We start from the raw sequence: 26,744 nt of genomic DNA, 5'->3' as shown, positions 1-26,744 counted from the left end.
ATAGAAACAAAGGGCCAACTAACAATTCATGTTCTTTAGAACCATTCTTTTCAGGGTTAAGCAACAACTATAAAATCGATCCTCCTAAAGACTAAGAAAGAATGCTTCTAGTAAAAATGAACCATATCATTGCTGATTCCCAGTTAATTGAATCCACTGACATTTTCCTCCAACCCTATCTATCACAAACTGATATGTATAAAATACAAAATACCTAAGTTTGGGATATTTGGTAATATTTGACTTTACCCACTGCACTAAGCTCTCTATCTCTTGCCGCATCTCTTCATCGAGATCATCAATTTGATCATAAAAAAGGTCAACTGTCAATAGAGTTGTCCTCTCCGCAGCACTCACTTTGTTAACCCTGACAAGTTCAAGATTCGAACCCCAATGGTCCAACAATGTCTTAACAAAACTAATGTTTCCCCTGCATTGACTCAAAGGAATATTATCCAGGATATCTAAGGAAAACTTGCGAACCAGGTGGTGAGGTAAATTTCTAAACGCATGAGCAACCATTGCTGCCAAAAAATGACTACCATCATTTTGAATTACTACAACTCTTATATTTGGCATTGCTTCCATTAATTTCCAGAGTGCAAATGAACTATAATACCCACGAGCCAATGTTATTTCAAGTTCTTTGATATTTTGTAAACAAAATAGAGAAAGAACTGAATTAAGGTAGCGTGTTTGAATCTGCATAGGTTCTAAGGACAAACATTTGGTTGCACTAAATAACCCGTTTAATTGTTTTAACTTGCTAAGTGGGCTGCAAATATCAATTAATTCTACTTTCTTGAAATGGATAAATTGCTTTGAGTGTTTTTCAGATTTTGTATAACTTGACAAATCCACTTGTAGCATTTGATATGATTTTTCATGAATTTGATCCTTCGGCTTTAAGGGCTCCTTGTAATTCTTTGCTGGTAAGAAATAATTTTGGCTGCTTCTGTATTTATTTGGTGATAGGTTTGGTACTATGATATGATGAATTTTTTTGTGTTTGGTTTCTAAATTATTAACAACCGTGAAATGTGTATATCCAAATGTATTCAATTTACGATGTATTATGATTTTGCGACCAATACTATTGACTAAAACTCGCCTATACAATCGGACTCTACATAACTTATAAATCTTTCTATTCACTAGGCATAACTGTAATACATCAAGCTGGTTCAAGCAATATATTATTTCAATCAATATCTCATCAGGTAGGGATTCGAAACCTATGGGGAGTTTTGGTGATTTTGCAGATGAATTCTGTAATGAAAGTTTTGTCCAACAAGTTAGCATTTGCTCTTAAATTGAACTAATCATCTTTTATCTATTAATCTATATGATCTACTCTAATTTTTAATCAAGTATCAGAAAGATACATTTAAGATGTTAGCACTGGAGTTGCACTTTTTTTGCAACTTTCAAAATGCCACAAAATTATTCTAAGAAAGAATTACATATCCGCCAGGCACTTTTTATTTCAGACTTGTTTATGAGCTATATATTATCTTTTAGAGTTTAATCAATTGATAAAGTCAAAGAATAGAGAAGGGGTGATTGCTCTTACTATTCAATGCCCACTTTTAAAGATAATGAATAAATATCTATTATTTGTTCAACTAATGATGAATCAACTAAAATTAAATTTTTTAAGATTTCTTAGAATTTAAGTTATCTTGTAATTCTGTAATTATATTTAATAAGGATACTTTAAATTCTTCAATTTCTTCATTAGAAGAAAAGGCTTTAGTAAGCTCTTCTTCTGTTATTTTGAGTGGATATTGTTGTTTACCTGAAGATTCAGAAAATTTTTGCTTTACCAAGAACTTAATGATATCTTCAATTACCTTATTATTTTCAATAGTAGACAAATTAACTAAATTTCTTCTAACCACAACTAAAAGTTTATCTAAACACCATTTGATTTTATTATCGTTGGATTTTTTAAAAGTATTATTGTCAATTTCTTATTGATTTCCAACATCTTCATTTAATGTTTGAATCAAATAATCTTTCATTTGTAAAAGTACTTGGTTATTTAAGTATCGATTGTTTTAGATCTCGTGATCAAATCAAAATTCCAAGTACCTCCATTATTTTTTAAATATTATATTTAATTTCTCAGGATGAGCTTGAGCTTCTTCAGTAATAGTTTTAAGAGCCTTTGAAGAAATTTTATGTAATATCTATTGGATTGAGCACTTTGATTAACCAAACATCTCATGAAATTTGGAGTAAATAAGGAACATGGGGCATATATGTGGGGTAACCTGCACGCAAATAACTGCAAAAATTCAAAAAGTAAAAGTATATTAACGATATTTTGCAAAATTTTATATAAATATTTATGTCTATGAATCTAATAAACTTCTAAAATGTATCTTCCTTCTTCTTTCATATCTTCAACTACTTTAGCAACATCTTTAATTTCTTTACCTTCTCTCTTAGCACCATTAGTAACAATATCTTCTAAACAAGCTGTGATATCAGGAACAGGCCAAGTTGGTCCACATAAATAGAAAGCTCCTTGTTTTTTACAAACTGCATCAGTTAAATCTTCAATACTTTCTCTGATTTTATCTTGAATATAAATCTTTTGTGGTTGATCTCTTGAAAAAGCAGCACCAATATGAGTTAAAACTCCCGCTTCCTTATAAGCTTCCCATAATTCTCCATAAAGATATTCTTCTTTCTTATGTCTTGAACCTAAATAAAGATAAATCTCTCCAATTTCCATTCCTTGTTGTAATTGCCAAATTTTCTCTTCAACAAACGCTTTAAATGGTGCTAACCCAGTACCTAATCCACTCATAATTATAGGTTGAGTTGATAATGGTGGTAATTTCATAACTGAAGGTTTAACACTAACCACTAATTCATCACCAATCTTTAAATCAGAAAGGTACTTAGAACAATGTCCATATCTAATTCTACCTCTTGAATCAACCCAATCAACAACAACAATTAATAAATGAATAGCTTTGTTGTGAATCTTTTGAGAGGATGCAATTGAATATTCTCTTCTCTTCAATGGACTAATGATCTTAATTAATTCTTCAAATGGTGGTCTAGCAGATTTAAATTCAGATAAAATATCAACATAAGTATCGAAATCAACTTCTTGTCTTTTCTTTAATTCTTCTGCTCCTTCTGCACTAGCTAATTTTAATAAACTTTCTCTTTCTTTATCTTCAGAAGCATATTCGGCTAAACTTTCATAGAATCTCTTTGGTGGTTTACCTAAGAAATCAACCGTATCACTTAATGTTTGTCTAATAGATTTAATTTCTAAAATAGTTGGATCATCTTTATTGGCGACTTCAACTAATGCTTCACCATTAAGATCATAAAATTTTAAGAATTCACTAACTTCTTCTTCATTATTTCTACCATGAATACCTAAGGCTTCACCAATATCATAAGTTAATCCAGTATCGCCAATATCAAATTCAATATGGAAGATATTACGAGAATATTCTTGAGGAGTTAATCTTTTATTTTCTTGAACCTTAACAATAAAATTCTTAACTGGTAAGTCTGGACGTAAATCTTGTTTAACTCCATATGCTTCAGCAAAAGCTAATTTAGTAGCAATATCATTAACACCAATAACTTTAGTTTCACTAGTTTCAGAATCAGCTGGTACTTCACGAGGGTTAGGGAAAAAGGATGTTTCAAATGGGAAAAATGGTAATTGCTTAGCTTCTTCAAGTTCTTCATCAGCATCATCATCATCATCGCCATTTGCTTCATCTTCATTTTCAACAGGAGCAATTTCTAAATTAATCCAATCGGGTGAAACTTTAATTGGTTTCAATCCATTATTTTCATCAATAGTTTGAATAAATTTATCTAATACAACTGCTAATAATTCAAATCCATTACCATTAGCTTGTAATAACTTATTAACAACAAAGGATTTCAAATCAGGTAAAGTGGATCTCCAGAATGCTAATTGAACTAAAAATTCTTCAGAAAATCCCTTAGTAGATTGATTTAATTCATCTAAATCTTTCAAGATAGTTAAATCAACTACAATCAATTTATTATGATTCTTAGCCAAGGCAATTTTGAATTCAGGTGATAATTTCTTTTCAACAAATTCTTCAATTTCTTCAATTTTAGAAGTAGTATTCAATAATAAAATAGTTGATTCTGGTTTAGAGGTGGCTAAAACATCATAATCTTTTAAAATTGATAAATCTTCTAAAATTACTAACTCAGCAGAATCAATAGATTCACCATTTTTATTAGAACCATTATTAGTAGAAATGATTTGAGATTGGAAGATACCTCCATTAGATGAATTATCAAATTTATTTCTAATAGATACAACTTTAGTATCATCTAATGATAATGAAAAGGCTAATTTATCAGCAGTTTTAACTAATATTCCATTATCTTTTCCCCATAATAAGTATTTACCAATAGGTGAAGAATTAGCAGTTAATGATTCTTCATTATGACCATTACTTGAAGATGTATTAACATTATCAATCAATAATTCATCTTCAGTTAATGAATCAATAAAATTAACTAAAATCTTACTAATAGTAATAGGAGTCCATTCAAAATTTAAAGGATAATTGAATTCTTCAATTTTTAAATTATGATATAAACCTTGTAAGAATAAAGTTGAAGTAATATCACTAATTAATCCAGTTCCATTACCATCAGCATTTACTTGATCTAAAATAAGAATCTTTTTAGTACTAGAAGGTAATGAAGAAATAAATTTAGTTTGATTAAAAGGTACTGGAACTCTAACTTTAAGTAAACCAACTGAATTAATTCCTGAATTTTCAATTAATCTTAATAATTGACTAGTTTCAAAAGTTCCATAACTAATTAAAACCGTTTCTGGATTTTCTGATCCAAAATATTCAAATTGTGAATAATTGGTACCACTAAGTTCATTTAAATTATTAAAGGCAATTTCAATAGCTTCATCTAAATTTTGAGGAATTTGTTGACTTTTACCTAAAAGTTGTTGATATAAAACTCCTAATTCTTCAACACTTAATAAATCATTATATTTAGTATAGTATTTAACAAAATTAGGTCCATCAAAAACATTTAAAGATGGTTGACCAATGAGACTAGCCAAATAATGATTTAATACAGTAATATGTTGTAATTCAACTCCATTATTTAAATCTAATGGAGTTATAACAGAATAACCTAAAGATCTAGCAACGTTTAAGGGAATACCATAATTTGAAACTAAAGAATTGGAACTAAAATCAAAATCAATAGCACTAACATTAAATGATAAAGGTAATGAAACATTAGTGGTACCTGATAAAGTTGGTTTCATATAAGTTAAAGCATTAGCACCAATAATAGTTGATAATGGTTGACCATTAGTACCATTTTTTTTAAAATAACCTAAAATAGCACTGGCAGCACCCGATCTAACTTGGAATTTATTATAGAAAGGTTTAATACCAAATGAATTAACTCTATCAAAATTAACATTCCAATTATAAATATTAGAATCTAAAAGATTATCAATACCAACACTTTCATAACTAAATATTTTAGAAGATACTGAATAAATAGCTTGATTAATAATGGTTAATGGTGATGTATAAATTGAACCTTTAATAAGTTGAGGATCAGCAGTTGAACCAAATGGATTTGCAAGATGTTCATTAACAAATTGTTCATTAAAACTATGATTAGAACTACTATTTCTACTGCTTTCAACAGTTAAAGCATGAGGAGCCATGTTTGTATTGATTCTTTTTCAATCACTATTGACACCTGTACTAACCTAAAGCCTATGAATAATACAACAACTATAAAAAGTCTTAAAAGTTATAGATTTTTCACTACTTACTATATAGAGTAATAGATCTAAGTTGAAATATTTTGGATTTGATGCTGCACGTGATATGTTCTAATCGAATTTCTTTTTTTGTAATCCCGGTTCTTCTGTCGTCTGTCGCAAAATGGGGTTTGATATGTCGCAAAAGGATTACAACAAAATAGTCGTTGTCCTTATCGTCTGCGACAAACAAACATAACAAAAATTTGGGGGAACCTTTCCGATCGGCTATCGGGCCTATTACGCAATTTAAACTAGCATAATTTGAAAAAGTGTATAGAGAGCCACAATAAAGAAGATCAATAGGATCTGAATTTTTTTCACAGAAGTTTGTATTACTAATAATCAATATTATGTTAATGAACTGTAAGGCTCACTAGATAAGTGTAAAATCAATTTTATAGAGTTAGATATATATACATCTGCAATAGAGAGTCAATTATGTGGGGTAATAGTATTAGAAAAAGATTAGTTGGAAGAACACTAAGACTCCCAATTAGATTTAATTCTACCGGTCCTAAAGTCCCTCCACCAGTTAAGTCATCCAGTAATATTGTCAATTATTTATTGATAAGTTCAGTATTTTTAGGGGGAGGAGCTTATCTTGGCCTTAGTTATGGTCGAAATGAATCAACTCGCTTACATCCTTCAACTTCCGTAAGAACCATTTCAAGTTTAGCAGAATTGAAGTATGCTGATGATGCTACATTCCAACGAGGAATCGAAGCAATCATTGCTGTGGTTGGTAAAGAAGCCTTAAGTTACGACGAAGAAGTCATTAAGTCCCAAAGTGACTCATTCTTTGCCACTCATCATCCACCAAAACCTCAAGAACAACGTCCTAAAGTTATTATTTCACCTAAAAATACAGAAGAAGTTTCAGCTATTTTGAAAATAGCTCATGAATTACATATCCCCATTGTAGCAAACTCTGGTTTGACATCATTAGAAGGTCAAACTATGCATACTAGAGGACCTAATAGTATAGCACTTTCTTTTGCACATTTAAATAATGTGGTTGAGTTTAATCCAGAAGATTTAGATATAACTGTTCAACCTGGTGTTGGATGGTCTGAATTAGATGATTACTTGAAATCAAGTCCTGATGGTAAGCATTTACTTTTCCCAGTTGATCCAGGTTTAGGGGCAACTATTGCTGGTATGGTGGGTACACTGGCAAGTGGAACTAATGCATATAAATATGGAACTATGAAAGAAAATGTAGTTAATCTTACAGTTGTATTGGCTGATGGTACTGTAATTAAGACAAGACAACGTCCTAGAAAATCTGCTGCTGGTTATGATTTAACTAGATTGTTTATTGGTAGTGAAGGTACTTTAGGTATAATTACTGAAATAACTATTAAATTGCATGTTAGACCAGCTAAAGAATTAGTATCAATTGCTTCATTCCCTACTATAAAAGATGCTGCATCAACCGCTCAAGAAATTATTACAAAGAGTGGATTACAATTGAATGCTATTGAAATCTTAGATCAAACAACTGTATCATTTGTTAATAATTCTGCTTCTGCAGGTGGAAAGAAATTTGATGAAAAGCCAACATTATTCTTTAAAATTGGTGGACCAACTCAATCAGCCATTGATGAACAAGTTAAAGTTGTCAAGGCTATTGCTAAGAAGAATAATGTTATTAAGTTTGAGAATAGTCATAATGAAGAACAAAATGCCGTGTTATGGAGTGCTAGACGTCATGGATTATGGTCTACTTTTGAATATGGGAATAAAGTATTAGATGATCCAAATGATGTACAAATTTGGACCACTGATATTGCCGTTCCTCTTTCAAAAGTTAGTCAAGTAATTAGTGAAACCAATGATGATTTGAATGAAAGTGGATTTAGAGGTAAATTTAGTGTAATGGGACATATTGGTGATGGTAATTGTCACTTTTTGTTACTTTATAACTCTAAGGATTATCATTCTACTAAGAAGACTGTTGATCGTATGGTTGAAAGAGCATTAAAATATGGTGGTACATCAACTGGTGAACATGGAGTTGGGGTTGGGAAAAGAAAGTACTTGGTAAAGGAATTAGGAGAGAGTTCATTAGACTTAATGAGACTGATTAAATTAGCATTAGATCCTCATAGAATATTAAATCCTGATAAGATCTTTATTATTGATAAAGATGAGAATTTAGATGAATTATTAGACGCTGGTCATATAGTGGCCATAGATAAACATGATTGTTGTCATTAGATTCTATTATACAGTAATATTATTTATATATATATATATGTATTCCATTAATTATTATCAATTATTAATTATTAATTATTATTAATAATTTTAGATTTAAGTCCAAAATGCTTACAAGTGAAGCTATAACCTGAACAAGAGTTCTCTCCGTGTACTGAAGCATATCCTAAACCACCAAAGCTCCATATTGATGCCTTTGACCACGATAAACAGCATGAATTATAACCACACATATTTCTGTTATTTTTATTATTAGTATACCCAAATGACCCTACTTCATTATAAGCAGATTCTAAAATTTGATTACACTCAAGTTCACGACGGTGTGATATGACTTGCTGAACTTGTTCAGTATCGAATTTTTCAATCAACTCAGTATTTAATTGACTCTTTAACTTACTAGAGTTAACGCTTATTTCATCTAGATATTCAATCCAATCTATGTATTGATCAATATCAGTGGGATAAGAGTATCCAAACAAGACATAGAGCCAAGCCTTAAGATCTTCAGTAATATTTCCTGTAGCCTTATACTTGGCTAATATTTCAAACTCTTTAATTTGAGTATTACTTAGAAAGTATCGACTCATACAAAGATTATTAGATTTAAATTTGTAACCAGTCATATCTGTACCATTGAAACAGATATCTTCGTTATTAATGTTATCATCTTCAATATGAAAAATAGATTGATCTTCAACATAATAACCAGACAGTATTGATACACAGGCTACTGCAATAGCTATAAGGTATTTAGGATACATGGATAATGATAATTCTTTAATGATATCTTCATACTCATTACAATACTTGGCCACATTTGCTTATTTATAGGACAATGGATCCCGCAAATGTGTTAAGCAGAACAAAAATGTGTCAATTCAGTAAATTCTAAGAAATTATTATTCTGCTTACTCCGCGCATCCACACTTATCTATACATTATAGTTATGCGATTTTGTTATCTGCTAGAAGATACTATATAAATTATCACATAACTATTAATTGTATTAACTAGTAGATTATAAGTTTCATTTTCAACTGTACATTCTAATGTCAATATCTTATCTATAGTATCTTTATTCACCACTTTTTCCACAACATCGACTAAGGCATCACACAATGAGTAACTTAAACTATGTCTCAACTGTAAATCAATTGATCCAATGATGTTGAATTTTCGGGTCAAGATAAGTATTGACTTTATAGACGAGATACGTCCGAATTGCTTAGAACATTGAGTAAATGTCGATATTGTAGATTCCGGTAAAGATGGTGTGTAAAGTTGTTGTGTCATCAGTGCGTTGCCACTAGTCTCGTAGTTATTTGAGTTATATGAACAATGCTGTTGTTAGTGTTGTTTTAAGTATCAACAAATATAGCTTGTCCTGTATCAACAAATATAGATTGTCCTGTCGCAAACTAACGTCGGAACATTTGCGTTTGTAGTTAACTATGTCATTTTACGCGACATAATTAAAACAATTAGTATGCCTAAAAGGGTTTAAGCTAGTTCTAAAATGGCAATCTACGCATCCGCAAAGAAAAACTAGTGACCAAACGATAATAATAGAAAAAGTGTTGGTTACCCAATTGGAAGAGGGGCTTAACAGTGGAGTATATCGAAAACTCAACAGTAATGTTATTGTTCGGTAAACATTTTGGTTATGATATAAGGTCAGTGGGGATGGAAAGTTGAGCCAATTGTAAAGCTAAGTTAAAGAGGGGGAGGGGTAAGAATGTCAGTAGTTAATACAATTAAATAGTATCATTCATTAAGTTAGTGATGTAATGTAATGTCACCCGTAGAAAGAAATTACCGAACTTTATCCGAGTGGCTAATTCAAAGTACTGCTGAGCCCAATAGGAGATTAAAATATGTCTATTTGATCTTGATGTGTGGAGAGGGAGGCAAAATACACAGCCATTTGTAACAAAGAATGTCAAAGTAAAGTACAAGCAAAAAAAAAAGGATAAAGAGATATTGCCAGGAAGCAGAATGTAGGTAGTGAATAAAGACTATGTAACGTACGTCATTCACAGTGTACATATGAGGCAGGCCAGATTAAAATTAAAATCAAAATCTTGAATGTTAGCAGAATAATATTGGTATGGTGCTGGTATTGTCACTAAATTATTCTAAATTATCCTAAATTTACCGATATAACCAGGAGACTTTTTCCCGCTAATCCCTACAAACACACCACCGTAAAAAAGTGATCCCCAAACAAAATTACCGAGAACAGAAAACGCGTCAACAGATCTCGCACTAAAGTTCCGTAGTTAAATGCGTTAACTCACCTGTCCCGAAAAGGGTAAAACACACAAAGGGAGTCCTAAAAAAAAAAAGAGTCATAAATTTCATTTTGAATGACTCGATCAGCAAAACACAGTTATAATAGTGTAATTGTATTGTAAAAGTTGTACAAATTTAGTAAGCATGTCATAAAGTATATATATAGTAGCTATGATAAAAGGGGAAAGAAATGATCTTTTTAGAAAAGAAACGTATCGAAAAATTTAGTGAGCCAAGTGAAATTTTCACAATTATTTCCTTTCTAACTATAAAATTTGCTGTGACAACACAAACTATATCCTCCCCACAACCACTTTCCAGTTTAAAATAGAAATTATCGTAAACATATATACACTCTACAGTAATATATCAACTGCAATCATTTTCATTTCCTAGGCAACTATTGCGTACTGTCTACTGGGTTCTGTAAATGTACAAAAATAGAAATAATCACCTTTAAAAAAAATAGATAAGAAACCAGTGAAAAATTACACAAACGCAAATTCCAAAAACAAATATTATAAATTTAAATTTAAATTACTACTTTAAAATAACATAAGCAAAAACCACCTGGTCAACTCAAAACCTAAACAACCATAATTAGTGATTCATTAAGACTATTACTGATTTATACATATAGTAAGTACATCTGTTAGTAGCCCACAACTCCAAATATCATATCTTGTTAACTAGATATATCCACAACTGCCAGCAACTGTACCAGTTTAACACACGCACTCCCCCACCCCCAAAATTTCAATCTGAAAAACTCCCACCACCAAACCAAAACAGACACACTAATTACTCAAGACAGTTTCTACTACTTGTCAAATTGAATAAGTAGTATTGTCAAATACAAATTCAACTCAAAATTTAGTAATATATCCAATTAATAATTCAAAAATGTCAAATATTCACGCTCTTATTAATGATCCCTCACCAACACCCACACCTCCACCCCCACCACTTGAACCTTCTATTACAATTACTAGTAATAATAATAATAATAATAATGACAATATACCACCACCATTTTTACCAAAACATGAAGAAAATGAATCATCAATACCTAGTCCACCATCTCCTGTTATATCATCAGCTTCAACTTCCAAACAAACAAATAAGAAACTCTTATCCACTTCCTCACCTGAAGGTATACAAGTGGCTGCTAAAATAACTCCTACAAGATTAGCTAATTTACTTATACGTAAAGGTCCTTTACCAATCCGTCATATAACTCACCAATTAGCCCTTGAAGTTCCTAGTTTTGAACTGCTCTCATTATCAAAACAACGACGTCTTATAATGGCAGCAATGGAACAAACTGATACATCAAATAATGTGGTATTTGAAAAAATTGGTTGGGGACAATGGGCAGTAAGAAAAGTTGATAGTGATTATATTGTAACTGAAGGTATGGAATCCATAAATTCAAATATTTCTACTGCCAATAAAAATGGTGCAACGATTTCTTCTGCTATAACTAATAATGGCGAACAAATAAGTAATGAAAAATTAATTAATGTTAATGATTTAAGAAATAAAGCAAACTTGAAACTTGGCTGGTCCAAGAAACAAAATGCGACAACTAATGGTCATGGAATAACATCGAAGAAAAATAGAAGGGAATCAATTACTAACAATAATAAAAACCTTCATAATTTGAAGTTACCTAAAGAACCAAAGAATAGCTCTATTGCAATTGCAAGTGATTCAGATGACGAAGATGATGATGACGATATAGATGATATAGACATTGATGACATGGAACAAGATGATGATGATGCTATTGTTGCTGAAGAAGCACTCTCATCTTTAACTCCAAGCTCTAGTTCGGAAGATGAAGAGGCTGAAGATGACGATGATGATGCCTTATTCCCATTCGACAACGATGAATCAAAACACAAGCTAACTACAAAGACTTCTCCTCCTCCTATCAAATTTGCTAAGAGGGTACCTATCAGAATAAGTCCACCACCATCTAATAATGGCGAAAGACGTCGGAAGTCTTCAAGTTCAATTACAAAACCAACTTCTAATCATCGTTACCAAATCTTCAATAGATCAAGATTAGAATCGTTTGATGGTTTGGATAACTATATAGTGTCCTCAGCCAAAAATTCAAATGTATCAATCAATTCTCCACCTCCATTACTTTCTTCATCACCTTTAAATTCATGGAATGGAAGTGGTATAATTCCAGCAAGTAATAGTAATTATATCCATCATGATAATTCATCTTCCTTTATAATTGAACAATCTGAGTCTGTGCAATCAGGAAGAAGAAAGTCGTCATTCAATGAATCTCACTTAAGATCAACTTTAAGCACATCGTTACCTCATCCTCAACAACATACAACATCAACTACCAGCCCAAGCATAGTGACAAGCACTCATCAGATTCCATATGAAAACTCCCATTTTGCAAATTCTACTCCAAGTTCTATTCATTCAAAACTTGAGCACCCTGTAAATCATCGTCATCGTCATCACAGTCATAGTCATGCAAGTCATGATCATAGTGAAGATGATACAGATGAAGAAGATTGGGCTACTATGGGTGCAGAAACTTTACGAAAGAATAGTATTACTTCATTGAGTAAGAATAAAGGCACACCTCGTTCATCATCTGCTAAACCTGCTCGTTCACATTCTCAATCTCATTCTCATCATAAGATACATCGTGATCAAAAGCATGGTACAGGCAGATCAAGATCAGGTGAAAGATTGCCACTTCCACCATCTGATAGAGACAGTAATACTATTGACACTATGATGGATGTTGATGATGAACAAAGATTAGCTGCTTTTGCCTTAGTAGATTTGAGGAATTAATCCAGCCAAAGTTGCACATTGAATTTATTTGTACTATTTTATATTAATTAATTGATCAAATTAGATTATAGCAGTGTATAGATACTAGTGTTTATGTTAATACTAATACTAATTTTTTTATGATATATTTCTACTGGTACTACAATAATGTAATCTCCTAACTACTTAGTATCTCTGGTAAACTTCAGAGCGCTTTTTTGAGAATGGTGAATGCATGTCATTCGTCAGCATAGAAACAGAATACGGTAATTCTACAATTATTGCTAATATAACTGTGAATATCAAAACGATTATTTCACTCTTAAATGAACTTAACAGGTATTAGATGCTACGGTGTGAAAATTTTAGCCCATGTACGACCCAACCAATTGCTGCAAAACAAAACCCGCATAAGCTGTCTTATGCAGATAACAAACAAAACTTCATAGTTTTCTACTTATGATGACAAGAGCTCAACTTATTTTCATCTCAATATATAAGACTAGTCTTTTCTTTCTTTTCGAATAAAAGTAAGAAATACTCCACTTTAAATCCTACAAATGAAGAATATTCTTGAATATTTAGATGCTAATGTTCTTCACAAATCTACTGAATTTGTTGTCAAGAAGTTGAACGAAGAGCCAAGCTACAACTTTTTCAATGATCCAATTCAAAAACAAATCCTTGATAAATCCTGGAAAGATTTACTTACAAGATTGCATGAGCCAACAGACGAAGAATCTATACTAGATAGAAATCGCCAGAAGTTAGCTTTCAAGATATGTAATTATCATAATATTATTCCTGAAAATACAATTTTTGATGAGAATTATGTTTTTAGTGAACAGTATGTGGTAGATCGTACTGATGCTATGCGCGAAGCTTTTAGATACGTTTGGTTTTCAATACTTCTTATACTTCGAGATAAAGACAACTATAACGAAAACTCAATCGAGCAGGCGGTATTTAATTTATTATCCATCTCTAATTCTATATCAGTTCCAATACCTAGAATAAGGGTTGATCTGGAAGATCTGGAAGGTCGGTATTTATATGATGAAACTACCAACCGATCAACCCTTATCCAAGATGATGAATACAAACTGTCGGAAAACCCTTTCTCTAACTACAATATCCCTTCAAGTTTATTAGGGACACATTTTCAAATGGTTATTAAATGTGATGAACAAAGGTTCAATGCAGCATCCTTGAAAAAGATGTTTGATGCATTCAGAATTGACCGATCTCAATTGTTTGAAATAAAAAGCACTTCACATGATAATAGTGTAAGTAACTTTGATCCCCAACCAGATCTTCCTCTGGGCAACATCTATAATATCAGCAAGTATCTTTTGGATCCATTGTATTGTTTCTTACAAGATAGTTTAAATTCCATTTGCAGGTTTCAAAATGTGAAAAGGATAGGTGTTAGAGCAAAATATACTATTGCTATCATCAAAGATGACCATTCTTATCATATCCCCTTCGAAATTAAATCTAAGAAAATATTTGGGCGCCTTGGAAATGGAAAGGAACAACTAAAAGATCCTGCTTTGCAAATATTAGCAAATCGGATAATCTTTCAATTAATGACTTCAAAATCAAGGATAGGGTTTGCTATTGACTTAGATTGTGTAGTTATTGTTGGACTTGATGAAAATGCTCATGAAAAGGTTAAAAAAATTAAAACAATAGTTGGTTTTGTATATGAGGTACCATGTAGTATGAAATGCTTTAGATTTTCGGAATCAAAATATAGTGTTTCTTGTTTGATAATGATGCTAATAAAAGATTATCTTGCTAATATTAACAAGGAATATGAACACCATGTGGTCAGGTTATTTGACAAATTACAAATGACCGAGCAAGATAAAGTTATGAATGAGAGATGTCAAGCAGAATTTGCTTATCTTGAATTCGCTTCTAAGCATATTAATTACCACCAAAATGATAAGGGAGATTATATCCATAATATTTATCCATCAATTATAATTCCGCAAAACAGCTACAAGGTATTAGATCAAATGAGAGACCGTAATTTTGAATGTTCTTATCATTTCAGACATGTTTATCCGTATTTTGTAAGTGAATTTGGTCATTGCCATATTTATAAAAGTCGTTATTGTCCTACTGATACAAAGTACTATACTTTTACAAACCACCAATCAAGGGGGTTGCTAAGTAAGAATTCATTTTTAAAAGCATATCTGCATACTTTAAGAGTGTTCTTGTCAGAAATCCGTACATACCGTGAACTCTACAATGTTCTGAAAAGTGGTATTTTGTATAATTATGCAGTAAAATATACTAGAAGGGGTTGTACTAGGAGTTGCCTTCCTAGTTATAAATATGGAAGATGTGCATGGAATAATAAAACAAACCTTTGTGGATTCTATATAACGGTTAAATACAAGGTAAAAGATTCAGTCGTAGATTCTAGAAAAAGACCATTAGAGATCATTCATGACTATAATCCAGATGATTCATTTAAGAAGTTTGTACGCTTTGTAGATTCATATCTTACGGTGCACAGATTTAAAAAATACTTTGAGAAGGATAATCAAACAGAGTTAATAAAGGGTATAACCTCGGCATGCGAACTTGATATAGCTAAAATTATTCATCCGCCTCCAACAATTGACAATCAAATATTTAAAAGGCGTAAAATTGATGTATAGTTAATTAATGAAAACAGTTTTAATGAATATTCTGAGAGAGTAACTAAACTAATTATTATCCTTGGTGGTGCTATCATAGTTTGTAAAGCTGAAAAGATATTTAGGATGTTGAATCATTTAACATCAATTGTAGTATTTAAGTCATCCCTTTAGGAGGTAGTGGTGCCAGTAGAGTGCAAAAAAAAGTAATAGCATGTCTTGAATTCTATCGAGTAGATTGACGCGTTATTGTATATAACATTGAACTTTACATATAATGCGTAATTAGTGAGTGAGTAAAAGCTGATTCTACTTGTTTGCTCATTACGACACATTCACTACGTGAGACTCGTAGTCAATTAGGTGTCTTTGCATACTTACTCAATACTCACTAGTACTTATATTAGTTAGAGTCAAGGCTACACTTAAATATCCTATAGAGATTAATCAATATACAGTATTTACATCTCCTATTATGTCTCTTAATAACTTCACTTTACTTCACTTCACTTTGCAATCATTCATTATTCATTATCCCTTTGGGGAGTAGAACGCATAGGTGGTGGTTGACTTTGTGATCCTGATAATTCAATTAAACCAGTATTTCCCAATTAGGAATAATGATTACACGCGCGCGTCACAAATTAAAAATGGTATAACTGAAAAATTTCGATGAACTATCTACAATCTACAGGTTATACTTAAGTTTACTTAACTTAACTCTTAACTTATATAGTGTTACAGTTGGTTGTTGGTCATTACCGTAAGTAAAGAAAAACCATGTCGACTACCACTGCTCCGGTATTACCTACCATACAATTAAAGGTTAATTATAATGATATTCAAGCTATAATTAAAGATTTTATTCAATCATTTAAAGATAGTACAATTGATATTGAAGATTTAGATATTGATAATGAAACTCCAATTCATTCAGGTAAATATATGAATTTACTTCAACGTGTAGCCAATCGTGAAGAAACTTCTGTACTTATTGAATTTGATGATTTAAAAAGTTTCCTTAGTAATTATGAAATTAATCATGATGGTTCAAGTTCTCAATTAACTTCTTCAAGAAGTTTATTAACTACTATATTAAATAATACTCATAGATATATTGAATTATTTTCAAATGTAATTGATGAAATAATGCCCGAACCAACCAAAGATATTAGTTATAAAGATGATGTATTAGATGTTATATTACATCAACGTAAATTAAGAAATTTAAGATTACAACAAGATAGATCGGAAGAAATTAATAATTTAAGAAGTGGATTTAATATGAATGATGATAATTCAACAAATAATAATCAATTAATTAATTCAAATGATTCAAGTGATGGATTTTCTCCTAAATTAACTCGTCGTTATAATCTTTATTTTAAACCTTTATCATTTGATAATGGTGTTAAACCAGCTTTAGCAGTTAGACAAATTAAAGGAACTCATGTTGGACATTATATTACAGTTAGAGGTATAGTTACTAGAGTATCTGATGTAAAACCAAATATTTTAGTTAATGCTTATACTTGTGATAAATGTGGTTATGAAATATTTCAAGAAGTAACTTCAAAAACTTTTACACCATTAAGTGAATGTACTGCTCCAGCTTGTAAAGCAGATAATAATAAAGGTCAATTATTTATGTCAACTAGAGCTTCTAAATTTTCAAGTTTTCAAGAAGTTAAAATTCAAGAATTATCAAATCAAGTTCCAGTTGGTAATATTCCTCGATCACTTACAATTCATGTTAATGGAGATTTAGTTAGAGAAATGAAACCAGGTGATACAGTCGATGTTTCAGGAATTTTTATGCCATCGCCATATACAGGCTTCCGGGCATTAAAAGCCGGATTATTAACAGAAACTTATTTAGAAGCTCAATATATTTATCAACATAAGAAACAATATGATTTAAATAATATTTCTAGTGAATTTGAAAATATTATTGAACAATTAAGAAATGATGGGGATGGATATACAAAATTAGCTAAATCTATTGCTCCAGAAATTTATGGACATTTAGATATTAAAAAAGTTTTATTATTATTATTATGTGGTGGAGTTACTAAAGAAATTGGTGATGGATTAAAAATTAGAGGTGATATAAATGTTTGTCTTATGGGAGATCCTGGGGTTGCTAAATCTCAATTATTAAAAGCTATTAGTAAAATTGCTCCAAGAACTGTTTATACTACTGGTAGAGGTTCTTCAGGAGTTGGATTAACTGCTGCAGTTATGAGAGATCCAATTACTGATGAAATGGTTTTAGAAGGTGGAGCTCTTGTATTAGCAGATAATGGGATTTGTTGTATTGATGAATTTGATAAAATGGATGAAAGTGATAGAACTGCCATTCATGAAGTTATGGAACAACAAACTATTTCAATATCTAAAGCTGGTATAACCACAACTTTAAATGCTAGAACATCTATTTTAGCAGCTGCTAATCCATTATATGGTAGATATAATACAAGATTATCTCCTCATGAAAATATTAATTTACCTGCAGCTTTATTATCAAGATTTGATATTATGTTTCTTATATTAGATCAACCATCTCGTGATAATGATGAAAGATTAGCTCATCATGTTGCTTATGTTCATATGCATAACAAACAACCTGAAATGGATTTCGAACCATTAAATTCTGCTACTATTAGAGAATATATTGCAAGAGCAAGAACTTATAGACCAGTAGTTCCAAAAGAAGTTGGAGATTATGTTGTTCAATCTTATATTAATATGAGAAAGGAATCTCATAGAAATGAAGATTCAATTAAAAAATTTAGTCATATAACTCCCAGAACTTTATTAGGTATATTAAGAATGGCTCAAGCATGTGCAAGATTAAGATTTTCAAATATTGTAGTAATGGAAGATGTTGATGAATCATTAAGATTAATTCAAGTATCTAAATCTTCATTATATTCTGAAGATGAAAAAGTAAGAGAAGATGAATCCAGTACTACTAAAATTTATCAATTAATTAAAACCATTGCTGAAAATAATGGTTCGGGATTCCAAAGAACTTTATCCTTAAATGATATTAAAGATAGAGTAATTGCTAAGGGATTTACGGTTCAACAATTTGAAGATTGTATTTTAGAATATGATCATATTGGAGTATGGCATACTATCGATAATGGAGAAACTTTAATGTTTGTTATGGCCGATGAAGATGAAGATGAAGATGAAGATATGGAATAGATTTCCATTTTTGTATAATAGTTCCCTTGTTTCCTAATCTCTTGTTTTGTAATAATAATAATAATGATATATAAATAAAATATATATGTTCTACATTAAATTTTTAACATATACATCTATTGTATTAAACACTATAAAACACTTATAGAATAATATCAATACTGTAAAAAAAAATAATACAAATTATACTAACAGATATAGTAGTAATAAACAAACAATTTAACAAACCATTAAAACCCAATCTAATAAATGATTCATACCCAATATAATGTTTGTTTGTTTGCTTGCTTTTTTTTTCTTAATTTAATTTAATTAACTCAAAATTAACTCAATCTCTAACTCTTTGGAATATTCTCCAATTTGACCTTACCTGTTTCAATCCAATAAGGATCAATCAATTTTTCCTTTTCTTCATACATAACTTTATAAGAAGTTTTAATGGTACCATCACTTACACCAGTTTTATCACTAATATTTGATGGTTGTAAATCAATACCAAATACTAAAGCTGCCATATAAATCACAGTGGCAGCAATAGTTGTTGGAGATCTACCAGCTAAAACTCCAACTTCTTTACAACGTCTTGCAATATATTCTGCGGCATTCGTAACTTGAGTATTTAAACCTAAATGTGAACAATTTCTTCTAATTAAATCTTCTGCAGAAGTTTGAGTAGTTTGTTCATTATCAGGAATAAAGTATGAAGCATTTGGATTAGATGCATTCTTTTCTTGAATGAGTGTATTCATAATTTTAAATACTTTACCAATTTCTTTACGAGGAACATTAGTTAAAGCCCAAATTTCTTTAAATGAACGAGCAACTTTAGCTTTACGACATCCAATAAAAATTGAAGCTGCCATAATAGATTCTTGAGATTTACCTCTTAATCTTTTTTCATCATAAACTAATTTATAAACTTCTTTTGCACCATCTTGAACAATCTTTGGTAATTGATAACCATCACACATTTGAGAAATTTTTGCATAAGCTGCTGCTAATGCATTATCTTTTTTATCAACTAATGATTTAGATTGTGCTCGATTTAAATCTCGACCAGTTCTACCAGCTTCTGGAGCATAAGAAATAGCAGTTGATAAATCTTCTGTATCAAATAATGGATTACCTGCATCACCTACACGACTTGGATCATCCCCATTTTGATCATCATTACTAAAAGTTCTCCATTCAGATCTTGTATCAACAACTCTATCACTAAGAACTAATCCACAACTACCACAAACAATATCTCCTTCACTAAATCTTTCAATTAAATCTGGTGGAAATATTTTACATTCAGGACATGTTAATGTTACATTCAAATTTGGTCCAGTAAATGGTACTACATCATCATCTAATAAATTTTTGGTTGATGATGCATTTGATGATGCTGCAAGTGTACTTGTAGCTGCTACCATAATGAAAGACTTTATAAAAACCTTTGAACTTTGTTAGATATTGATTATTTGATTTGATTAGTAATATATATATATATTCTACAAACTAAAAAAGAGCTTAGCTTCGCTATGCTTGGCTTCGAATCTTCCAAAATTCACACTCAATGATTTCGACTTCGATAATCGATGATGTGGACAACTGCAATAGTCGAGTTAACGGTACAGCAGCTATACGATGGATTTATACCTAAATTTATTAGGTAAGTTATGGGTTGATGGAAGGTAGTTATTCACCTCTGAAGAACAAACAGTTACTCCCATTAGTAATTTACCAATGGAAGGTCACTATTCCTTTATAGATTTTTTTTTCCTTTTTCTGTTTTGAGGTCGTGTGCGCCCCCTCATTTTTTAGAGTAATTCGCATGATGCTGATAAGGAAGGAACTAAGCGACAGTTTGCACCCATTACTAAGCTATAGAAATAGGGATATTTAATGTGAATATTAAAATAGAAATATATATTTAACTGAGTATATATTATAGTATAGTATATATTATAGTATCTATTATATTATCTATTATATTATCTATTATATTATCTATTATATTATCTATTATATTATCTATTATAGTAACTACTATAGTAATCATAACACTTTTCTAGTCTTAGAAAAGTTTACATGTAGCAAATGTTAGCTTTAATTACCTTATCAATCTATAACCAGTAGCAATAGTAGCAGTATTAGCTTAATTACCAAACCAATAAGTCTGTAAATGTGATTAGTAAAGTTAGGGCCATTCATATACATGTTTATTTATTACTTCTCAAGCAACTTATTTGTCTTATGTTGGTTGTAGAAGAATTGTGTAATGATTGAATATCAAAAGAGAGTAGCATTACCAGCAAGTAATGATCATAAATGATCAAAGCTATTATCTCCCTTTCATTCTGTATTCAACAACATGATCACGAATGACCAAACCACAACTAGTACAGACTAGATCACCTTCTCTGAAACAGTATTCAAGATTAGGTGGATATTCTTTACAGGATGAGCAAACTATCCGAACATTCAAATTAGGAATGGTTGTTGGGGATTGTTTATAATTGAGCTTATCCATCTTGAAGTGTGGTTATAAGAAAGAAAGGAAGAAAGAAACATATAAAGATAATTTAAAATTAAATCCCCATTTCTTTGGCAAATTTAATGCAACTTTTGCAGCCATTATGCCCTAATTTTTTAGGGCAACTCGTAATTGACTCTTCTATATCGAGCATATTTACAAATCTTAAAAAGGAAATTTAATGATACTATAAACTACTCTAATCTAATGTTACTGGATCATCCCAACTACCCATACCCTTACCTGCAGAGTACTTTTTATTTAAACTAGGATTACTTCCAGATTGAAGAGGATTAAAATAAGCATTTCCTAGAGCCAATAGTTCCTCGTCTAAGCTATCGTTAAACTCGTCAGTTTCATCGTCATTGTAATATGGTTTTCTCTGAACTGGGGCTGACTTGGTCTCTCGCTTTACAGCGGCTAATGGTCTATCGTCATCATCTTCATCTTCATCGTCAGATAAAATTATAATGTTTTCGTCCTCTACACCTTCGGAAGCTCGTTTACTGGCTGTTGTAGAGTCATCTATGATCTTATACAATCTCATTTCAAATAATTCAATTTTCTCTGTTTCCTTAGGAGTCGATTTAACAAAATAATTGTATGAGTCACTAATTAGTAAATCATTAAGATAAAATTTGGTATCACATAATGGACATTTATATACGGGAACTGATGGAGATGGTGGTGGTAAATTTCTAATCGGTATAGAAGAAACTGGATTTTCAATTAGTCGAACGTAATCTGAAGCCAGCGATAATATACCCGGAGGTGGCAATGAAGTATGTGGATTCAAGTTCAGCGAAGTTCGATGATCACGAGAATTTTGATTCTTATGTTGTCCATTGACATTTCTTGAACTATTGTTGTTTTTATTATTGGCGGCTTGGGCATATTTCTTTCTTAAAAGATTCTTCTTTGATAAATCATGCTTTAATAAGGATTGTATATGGAAAGGTATTTTATTAAATATACAAAACGTGTCAAAGTCAAAACATTCAAAATGTATGCAGAATCTTGATTTAATTGGTAATTTAATTTTAGTTGCACTCAAAGGGTCCTTTAATGTGAATATCAATTTCTCAGCCACTAATAATTCGTCTTCAGTTGACTGAGATTGGTCACCTTCATTAAATGCATTTAATCTACCTAATTCTACCTGTAGAAGAGGTTTTATATTTGGTGGAACAGGTTTATAGGCAGACAAATCTGGTTCCTTAGATTTTGGTGGAGGTGGAGGAGGTGGGGGTGGAATAACTTGCCTTTGAGATTGTATTGGTGATGATGCAGGCTGAGATTTGGTGGTGGATGGCTTAACTTCATTAGATGATTGGAAATAAGTAACATTTGAAGATAAAGCTCTATTTATTTCACTTTCTAATTGGAATATTTCATCATCTGAAGAAAAGGGATCTTCAGATATTTCTTCATCATCTACGTTGGGGATTTTTGGGATAGAATTATGGTGATTATTAACTACAATATCTTCTTCGTGATTTTCTTCTGGATCTTGATATCGTATCTTTTCTTGTGTTGTATTAGGTGGATGCTTGTCATTTGATGTAGAATATTTATAATCTGGAGTTTGGCTCCTTTTTACTATAGTGTCAAATTCATTTTTTAAGCTGATAAATCGTAAAATAGAAGGCTGTAGATTTATAGTTACTTTTAATGACGGTATGCTTTCATTATGTATTGTAACTAAGTTACTTTTTGGTGAAGAGCTACTTGTATCTTCGGAAGAATCTAGTCTTTGTGATGATCGTAATATTCGGGACATTTGAAGATGTGATATTTCTGCAATATTTAGCAATTATAATAGGCCTATATCATTATCTTGATATTAGAATATGTCGACTCGTCGATACTTCAGACAGTAGTGAAGATTAGTAAATGGTTCCATTTTGGGAGACTAAGGCTTAAATTTTTATATATTACAGATCCTAAAAGTTATGTCGCGAAAAATCTACAATTTTGTCGTAAACGTTTTTTTTATTTGTGACAAATGCATTTAATATATTGAAAAAGTTAAAGTGTATATATATACTGTAAAGAAGAATTGAATGATGATATTGAAAAAATAGCTATGCAAGAATGTGAAATCTATAGCTTCTAAACCAGAGAAGGATAGTACCATTTTTTTTGCTTTCACTAAATTGTTATTGAGTTGTATGAATAGAAAGCGTTTTGGTACCTTCCTTATGCGATATGCTTGATTTAATATAGGGCTAACTATATTGATAACGATAATAATGCTAATAATGATAATAATGATAATAATTATAGTAAAGTGGTCTAGTATCTTCTAGCCATTCTTCTACCCATCATCATACCACCTCCTAACATCATTGGAGCCATCATTCTTCTTCTACCCATCATGGAACCAACTAAAGCACCACCAGCTGCAGAAGCTAAGACGGTACCCATACCGACACCACTCTTTTGGTATACTGGTTGTTGTTGCTGTTGTTGTTGATGGTGGTTGTTATGAGATCCTTGACAACATGATGACTGTTGTTGAACATGTTGATGTTGTTGAACTTGTTGTGGTTGAGCAGTATAACCATGTTGTTCATAACTTGGAGGAGCAGCAGAACGAGAAACTGCAGGAACTTCCCATTGAGATTCACCAGTTGCAGTATTGACGTAATAGTAACATTTATATTCTTCATCCCATTGAGCAATCCAACCTTGAGGTAATTGAGGTGGAGGAGGACGAGAAGGTCTTGAATTTTTTGAAATTGAACTAGATTGAGCCATTGTAATAATAGTTGTTGTAGTTATAATAAGCGTGTAATTTGTAAACTGTTAAGTTATAAGTAATAATTGTTTGTGTTTGTTTGATGAGGTTATAAGAAATATAATTAAAGTTGGTTGAATCAACTGGATCTTGGACAAGTATTTATATCTTTTTGCAATCGCTCATTGCATCACTTCCCCATACAACCTCGCCAGCTTTTGTCAGGCTGAAAAATTTAAGGAGTGCGCACTTTTAACTATGTCATGAGTCCTTGTGCAGGAAAATGACTTTTTTGGCAGTGCTTTTCCCGATGAGGATGATCATAGTAATCATTTTTATATGCATGATATATGACATGAATGATAAATTCCCACATTAAATTGTTACGTCGTAGATCTTTACTTTTACGATGATATGGTTCAATTTACAAATACGGATAAACTTTTTAACTTAGCCTTTCCGACCCTTATATTATCAAGAGCCCTTGTGACTTCGGCTTTCTATGGCAATTTACCGGAATCATTCCTAAAAGCTTCTATACAGCTAATAACCATCTATTTTCATGCAACTATAACAATAAATGTCATACTTAAATATTTACCGGTTATAGTACTTTCATATGTAGGAATATTAGAGCCATTTTTTACTAGTTAACATTTTGCTGATTGAATATGACAGCCGCATATTTCCTAAAAGGGGGGGCGCACAAATAAAATGACTTATATTAACCAAACAGCTATTTACAATTACTAAGGGATTAAGGCTAACAAAATTATACGACATGACATGACATTAAATGAACTTAATTAAGTTTAGGCACATGTTTATGTTTAAGCTTGAGTTCTTTCAAACTTAAACTCTGTATCTAATGCAGTAGAGATTTCTTCTTCGAGTAATTGAGTTAATGAACTACCATCTCTTAATGTAACCCATTTTCCTTCAATTGAATCATATCTCTTTGGACCACTAATAGGACTACTAAGCCATATTTGTTTATTGGGAGGTTGTTTATTAATAACATAAGTCCCATTTGGTGGTAAAGAAATAGTTAACACACCTTGAGTTAATTCACTATCAATTTGAGGGTAACTTTCACTTAATTCTTCTAATTCATCAGCCAATGTATCTAAGTAATCGTTACTTATCCCATTATACTCATTTATACTTAAATGATCTATCTTATCCTCGACACTTTCTCCCTGTGTATTTATATAACTGTTGAATCTAACAGTTAAGAACTGTGGCTGTCTCCATGGACCAGATCTTGCACTTACAGAACTTAATCCAAATTGAGTGCCTCTAATTAATCTGCTACATGAAACCAATGATCTTCTTCCTATATTTCTAATCATATTGATATTGATATTGATATTGTTGGTATACGGTAGTACGGGAATTAATTGACAAGTCTTAAGACTGTAACCGGCTTAGAAAAACCACTCAAGTTCATTTTTTTTCACTCAAAATTTTGGTCGGGATTTCCGAGCATCTGGGTACAGCAGATCATCTCTTCAACAGAAGTTTGAAAAATCAGAGGTTTCGAAGATATTAACTTATCTAATATTATTCTCAGTAAGCTACCGTTCAATCATCTGATATGTTTTTTACTATACTATTGTTTGCCATTGTTATTGTGGCATTGGTATTAGCTTTACCATATTTTTCCGGTTTAACTACCATTGAAATAGATAAAAAGGCAAGACAACTGCAAAAGAAGAAAGAACAACAACAACAACAAACACAACCAGTAACACAAGCTTCTTATGGATATATTCCTCCTGACGAACAGAGACGTGTTGAAGAGGAAGAAAATAACAAGCATTCCTTAAAGGCTAGAGCCTCAGCTTTGAAAGATAAAATTAATGTAACTTCTCAAGACATTCCAATTAAAATAAAGTTAAATTCTGAGAATGCTTCTGGATTAAGACAAAGACATAAAGAGAAATTGGATATTGATAATGATCCAAATAATTATGATTATGATTTAGATGACTTGATTAAAGAAGAAACTGAGCAAGCTAAGATTGAACAAGAAGCTGATTTTTATAAAGATCAAGACATTGGAAAAGAAAAGGAAGAAATGGTCTAGATCAATATACATATAGATATATCTATATATGTCTCTATCTATATCTCATACATTCATATTACTCCTGCTTTATATATAAAAGAACTTAATGTATAATTATCAATATTGGGTAAATCACACCCTTACCGCAATACTAACCCAATGGGATCATGATGGTCGCAAAACCACAATGTGCTTTTAGCGGTTTTTTTTAACAGCCTAATCTTAACCTCTTCATTAGCGCCAAAACCCTCCTGATTTCAAATAGATATATTAAGTTCCACCAATTTTTGCTATATTAATCAATTATCTATAATGGCTTTATGGACTAATCATATTTTTGAAATCATACGAGTGTTTTATCTCACAGTTTGTAT

General features: G+C 31.2%; 12 protein-coding genes across 12 annotated transcripts; 5 read left to right on the top strand and 7 right to left on the bottom strand. All coding sequences in view use genetic code 12, as the record gives it.

Moving 5' to 3' along the window:
• Window positions 1-126: 126 nt before the first annotated feature.
• RJT21DRAFT_141048 (uncharacterized protein) lies at window positions 127-1,457 on the bottom strand (the record flags this gene model as incomplete). Its single annotated transcript, XM_064883385.1, has 1 exon — window positions 127-1,457. Exon 1 carries the CDS (start codon window positions 1,300-1,302, stop codon window positions 127-129), a length of 1,176 nt encoding a protein of 391 aa, XP_064737317.1. The 5' UTR covers window positions 1,303-1,457.
• Window positions 1,458-2,159: 702 nt separating this feature from the next.
• Window positions 2,160-5,858, bottom strand: MET10 (sulfite reductase subunit alpha). The gene has a single exon (XM_064882213.1). The coding sequence runs from the start codon at window positions 5,735-5,737 to the stop codon at window positions 2,366-2,368; it is 3,372 nt and encodes a 1,123-aa protein (XP_064737316.1). The 5' UTR covers window positions 5,738-5,858; the 3' UTR covers window positions 2,160-2,365.
• Window positions 5,859-5,895: 37 nt separating this feature from the next.
• On the top strand, window positions 5,896-8,222 carry RJT21DRAFT_121777 (FAD-binding oxidoreductase). Its single transcript, XM_064882212.1, has one exon. The coding sequence runs from the start codon at window positions 6,278-6,280 to the stop codon at window positions 8,057-8,059; it is 1,782 nt and encodes a 593-aa protein (XP_064737315.1). The 5' UTR covers window positions 5,896-6,277; the 3' UTR covers window positions 8,060-8,222.
• RJT21DRAFT_3243 (uncharacterized protein) lies at window positions 8,131-8,823 on the bottom strand (the record flags this gene model as incomplete). Its single annotated transcript, XM_064884163.1, has 1 exon — window positions 8,131-8,823. One exon carries the CDS (start codon window positions 8,821-8,823, stop codon window positions 8,131-8,133), a length of 693 nt encoding a protein of 230 aa, XP_064737314.1.
• Window positions 8,824-11,257: 2,434 nt separating this feature from the next.
• STB3 (Stb3p) lies at window positions 11,258-13,189 on the top strand (the record flags this gene model as incomplete). Its single annotated transcript, XM_064880326.1, has 1 exon — window positions 11,258-13,189. One exon carries the CDS (start codon window positions 11,258-11,260, stop codon window positions 13,187-13,189), a length of 1,932 nt encoding a protein of 643 aa, XP_064737313.1.
• A 1,655-nt stretch (window positions 13,190-14,844) lies between these two features.
• Window positions 14,845-16,243, top strand: RJT21DRAFT_121775 (uncharacterized protein). Its single transcript, XM_064882211.1, has one exon. The coding sequence runs from the start codon at window positions 14,893-14,895 to the stop codon at window positions 15,844-15,846; it is 954 nt and encodes a 317-aa protein (XP_064737312.1). The 5' UTR covers window positions 14,845-14,892; the 3' UTR covers window positions 15,847-16,243.
• A 282-nt stretch (window positions 16,244-16,525) lies between these two features.
• Window positions 16,526-19,138, top strand: CDC47 (DNA replication licensing factor MCM7). Its single transcript, XM_064882210.1, has one exon. It carries the CDS (start codon window positions 16,606-16,608, stop codon window positions 19,036-19,038), a length of 2,433 nt encoding a protein of 810 aa, XP_064737311.1. The 5' UTR covers window positions 16,526-16,605; the 3' UTR covers window positions 19,039-19,138.
• Window positions 19,139-20,752, bottom strand: SUA71 (transcription factor TFIIB). Its single transcript, XM_064882209.1, has one exon. The coding sequence runs from the start codon at window positions 20,454-20,456 to the stop codon at window positions 19,374-19,376; it is 1,083 nt and encodes a 360-aa protein (XP_064737310.1). The 5' UTR covers window positions 20,457-20,752; the 3' UTR covers window positions 19,139-19,373.
• Window positions 20,753-21,657: 905 nt separating this feature from the next.
• On the bottom strand, window positions 21,658-23,543 carry FGR3 (Fgr3p). The gene has a single exon (XM_064884699.1). The coding sequence runs from the start codon at window positions 23,337-23,339 to the stop codon at window positions 21,759-21,761; it is 1,581 nt and encodes a 526-aa protein (XP_064737309.1). The 5' UTR covers window positions 23,340-23,543; the 3' UTR covers window positions 21,658-21,758.
• On the bottom strand, window positions 23,541-24,441 carry RJT21DRAFT_121771 (uncharacterized protein). The gene has a single exon (XM_064882208.1). It carries the CDS (start codon window positions 24,317-24,319, stop codon window positions 23,855-23,857), a length of 465 nt encoding a protein of 154 aa, XP_064737308.1. The 5' UTR covers window positions 24,320-24,441; the 3' UTR covers window positions 23,541-23,854.
• Window positions 24,442-25,041: 600 nt separating this feature from the next.
• YFH1 (ferroxidase) lies at window positions 25,042-25,774 on the bottom strand. The gene has a single exon (XM_064884700.1). The coding sequence runs from the start codon at window positions 25,649-25,651 to the stop codon at window positions 25,130-25,132; it is 522 nt and encodes a 173-aa protein (XP_064737307.1). The 5' UTR covers window positions 25,652-25,774; the 3' UTR covers window positions 25,042-25,129.
• RJT21DRAFT_46757 (uncharacterized protein) lies at window positions 25,774-26,735 on the top strand. Its single transcript, XM_064884698.1, has one exon. It carries the CDS (start codon window positions 25,897-25,899, stop codon window positions 26,386-26,388), a length of 492 nt encoding a protein of 163 aa, XP_064737306.1. The 5' UTR covers window positions 25,774-25,896; the 3' UTR covers window positions 26,389-26,735.
• The last annotated feature ends 9 nt before the right edge of the window (window positions 26,736-26,744 follow it).

Source organism: Scheffersomyces amazonensis (genome assembly GCF_036850825.1).
Source record: "Scheffersomyces amazonensis strain UFMG-HMD-26.3 chromosome Unknown RJT21scaffold_5, whole genome shotgun sequence".
Lineage (NCBI taxonomy): Eukaryota > Fungi > Ascomycota > Pichiomycetes > Serinales > Debaryomycetaceae > Scheffersomyces > Scheffersomyces amazonensis.
This window is presented reverse-complemented; position numbering and strand designations above follow the sequence as displayed.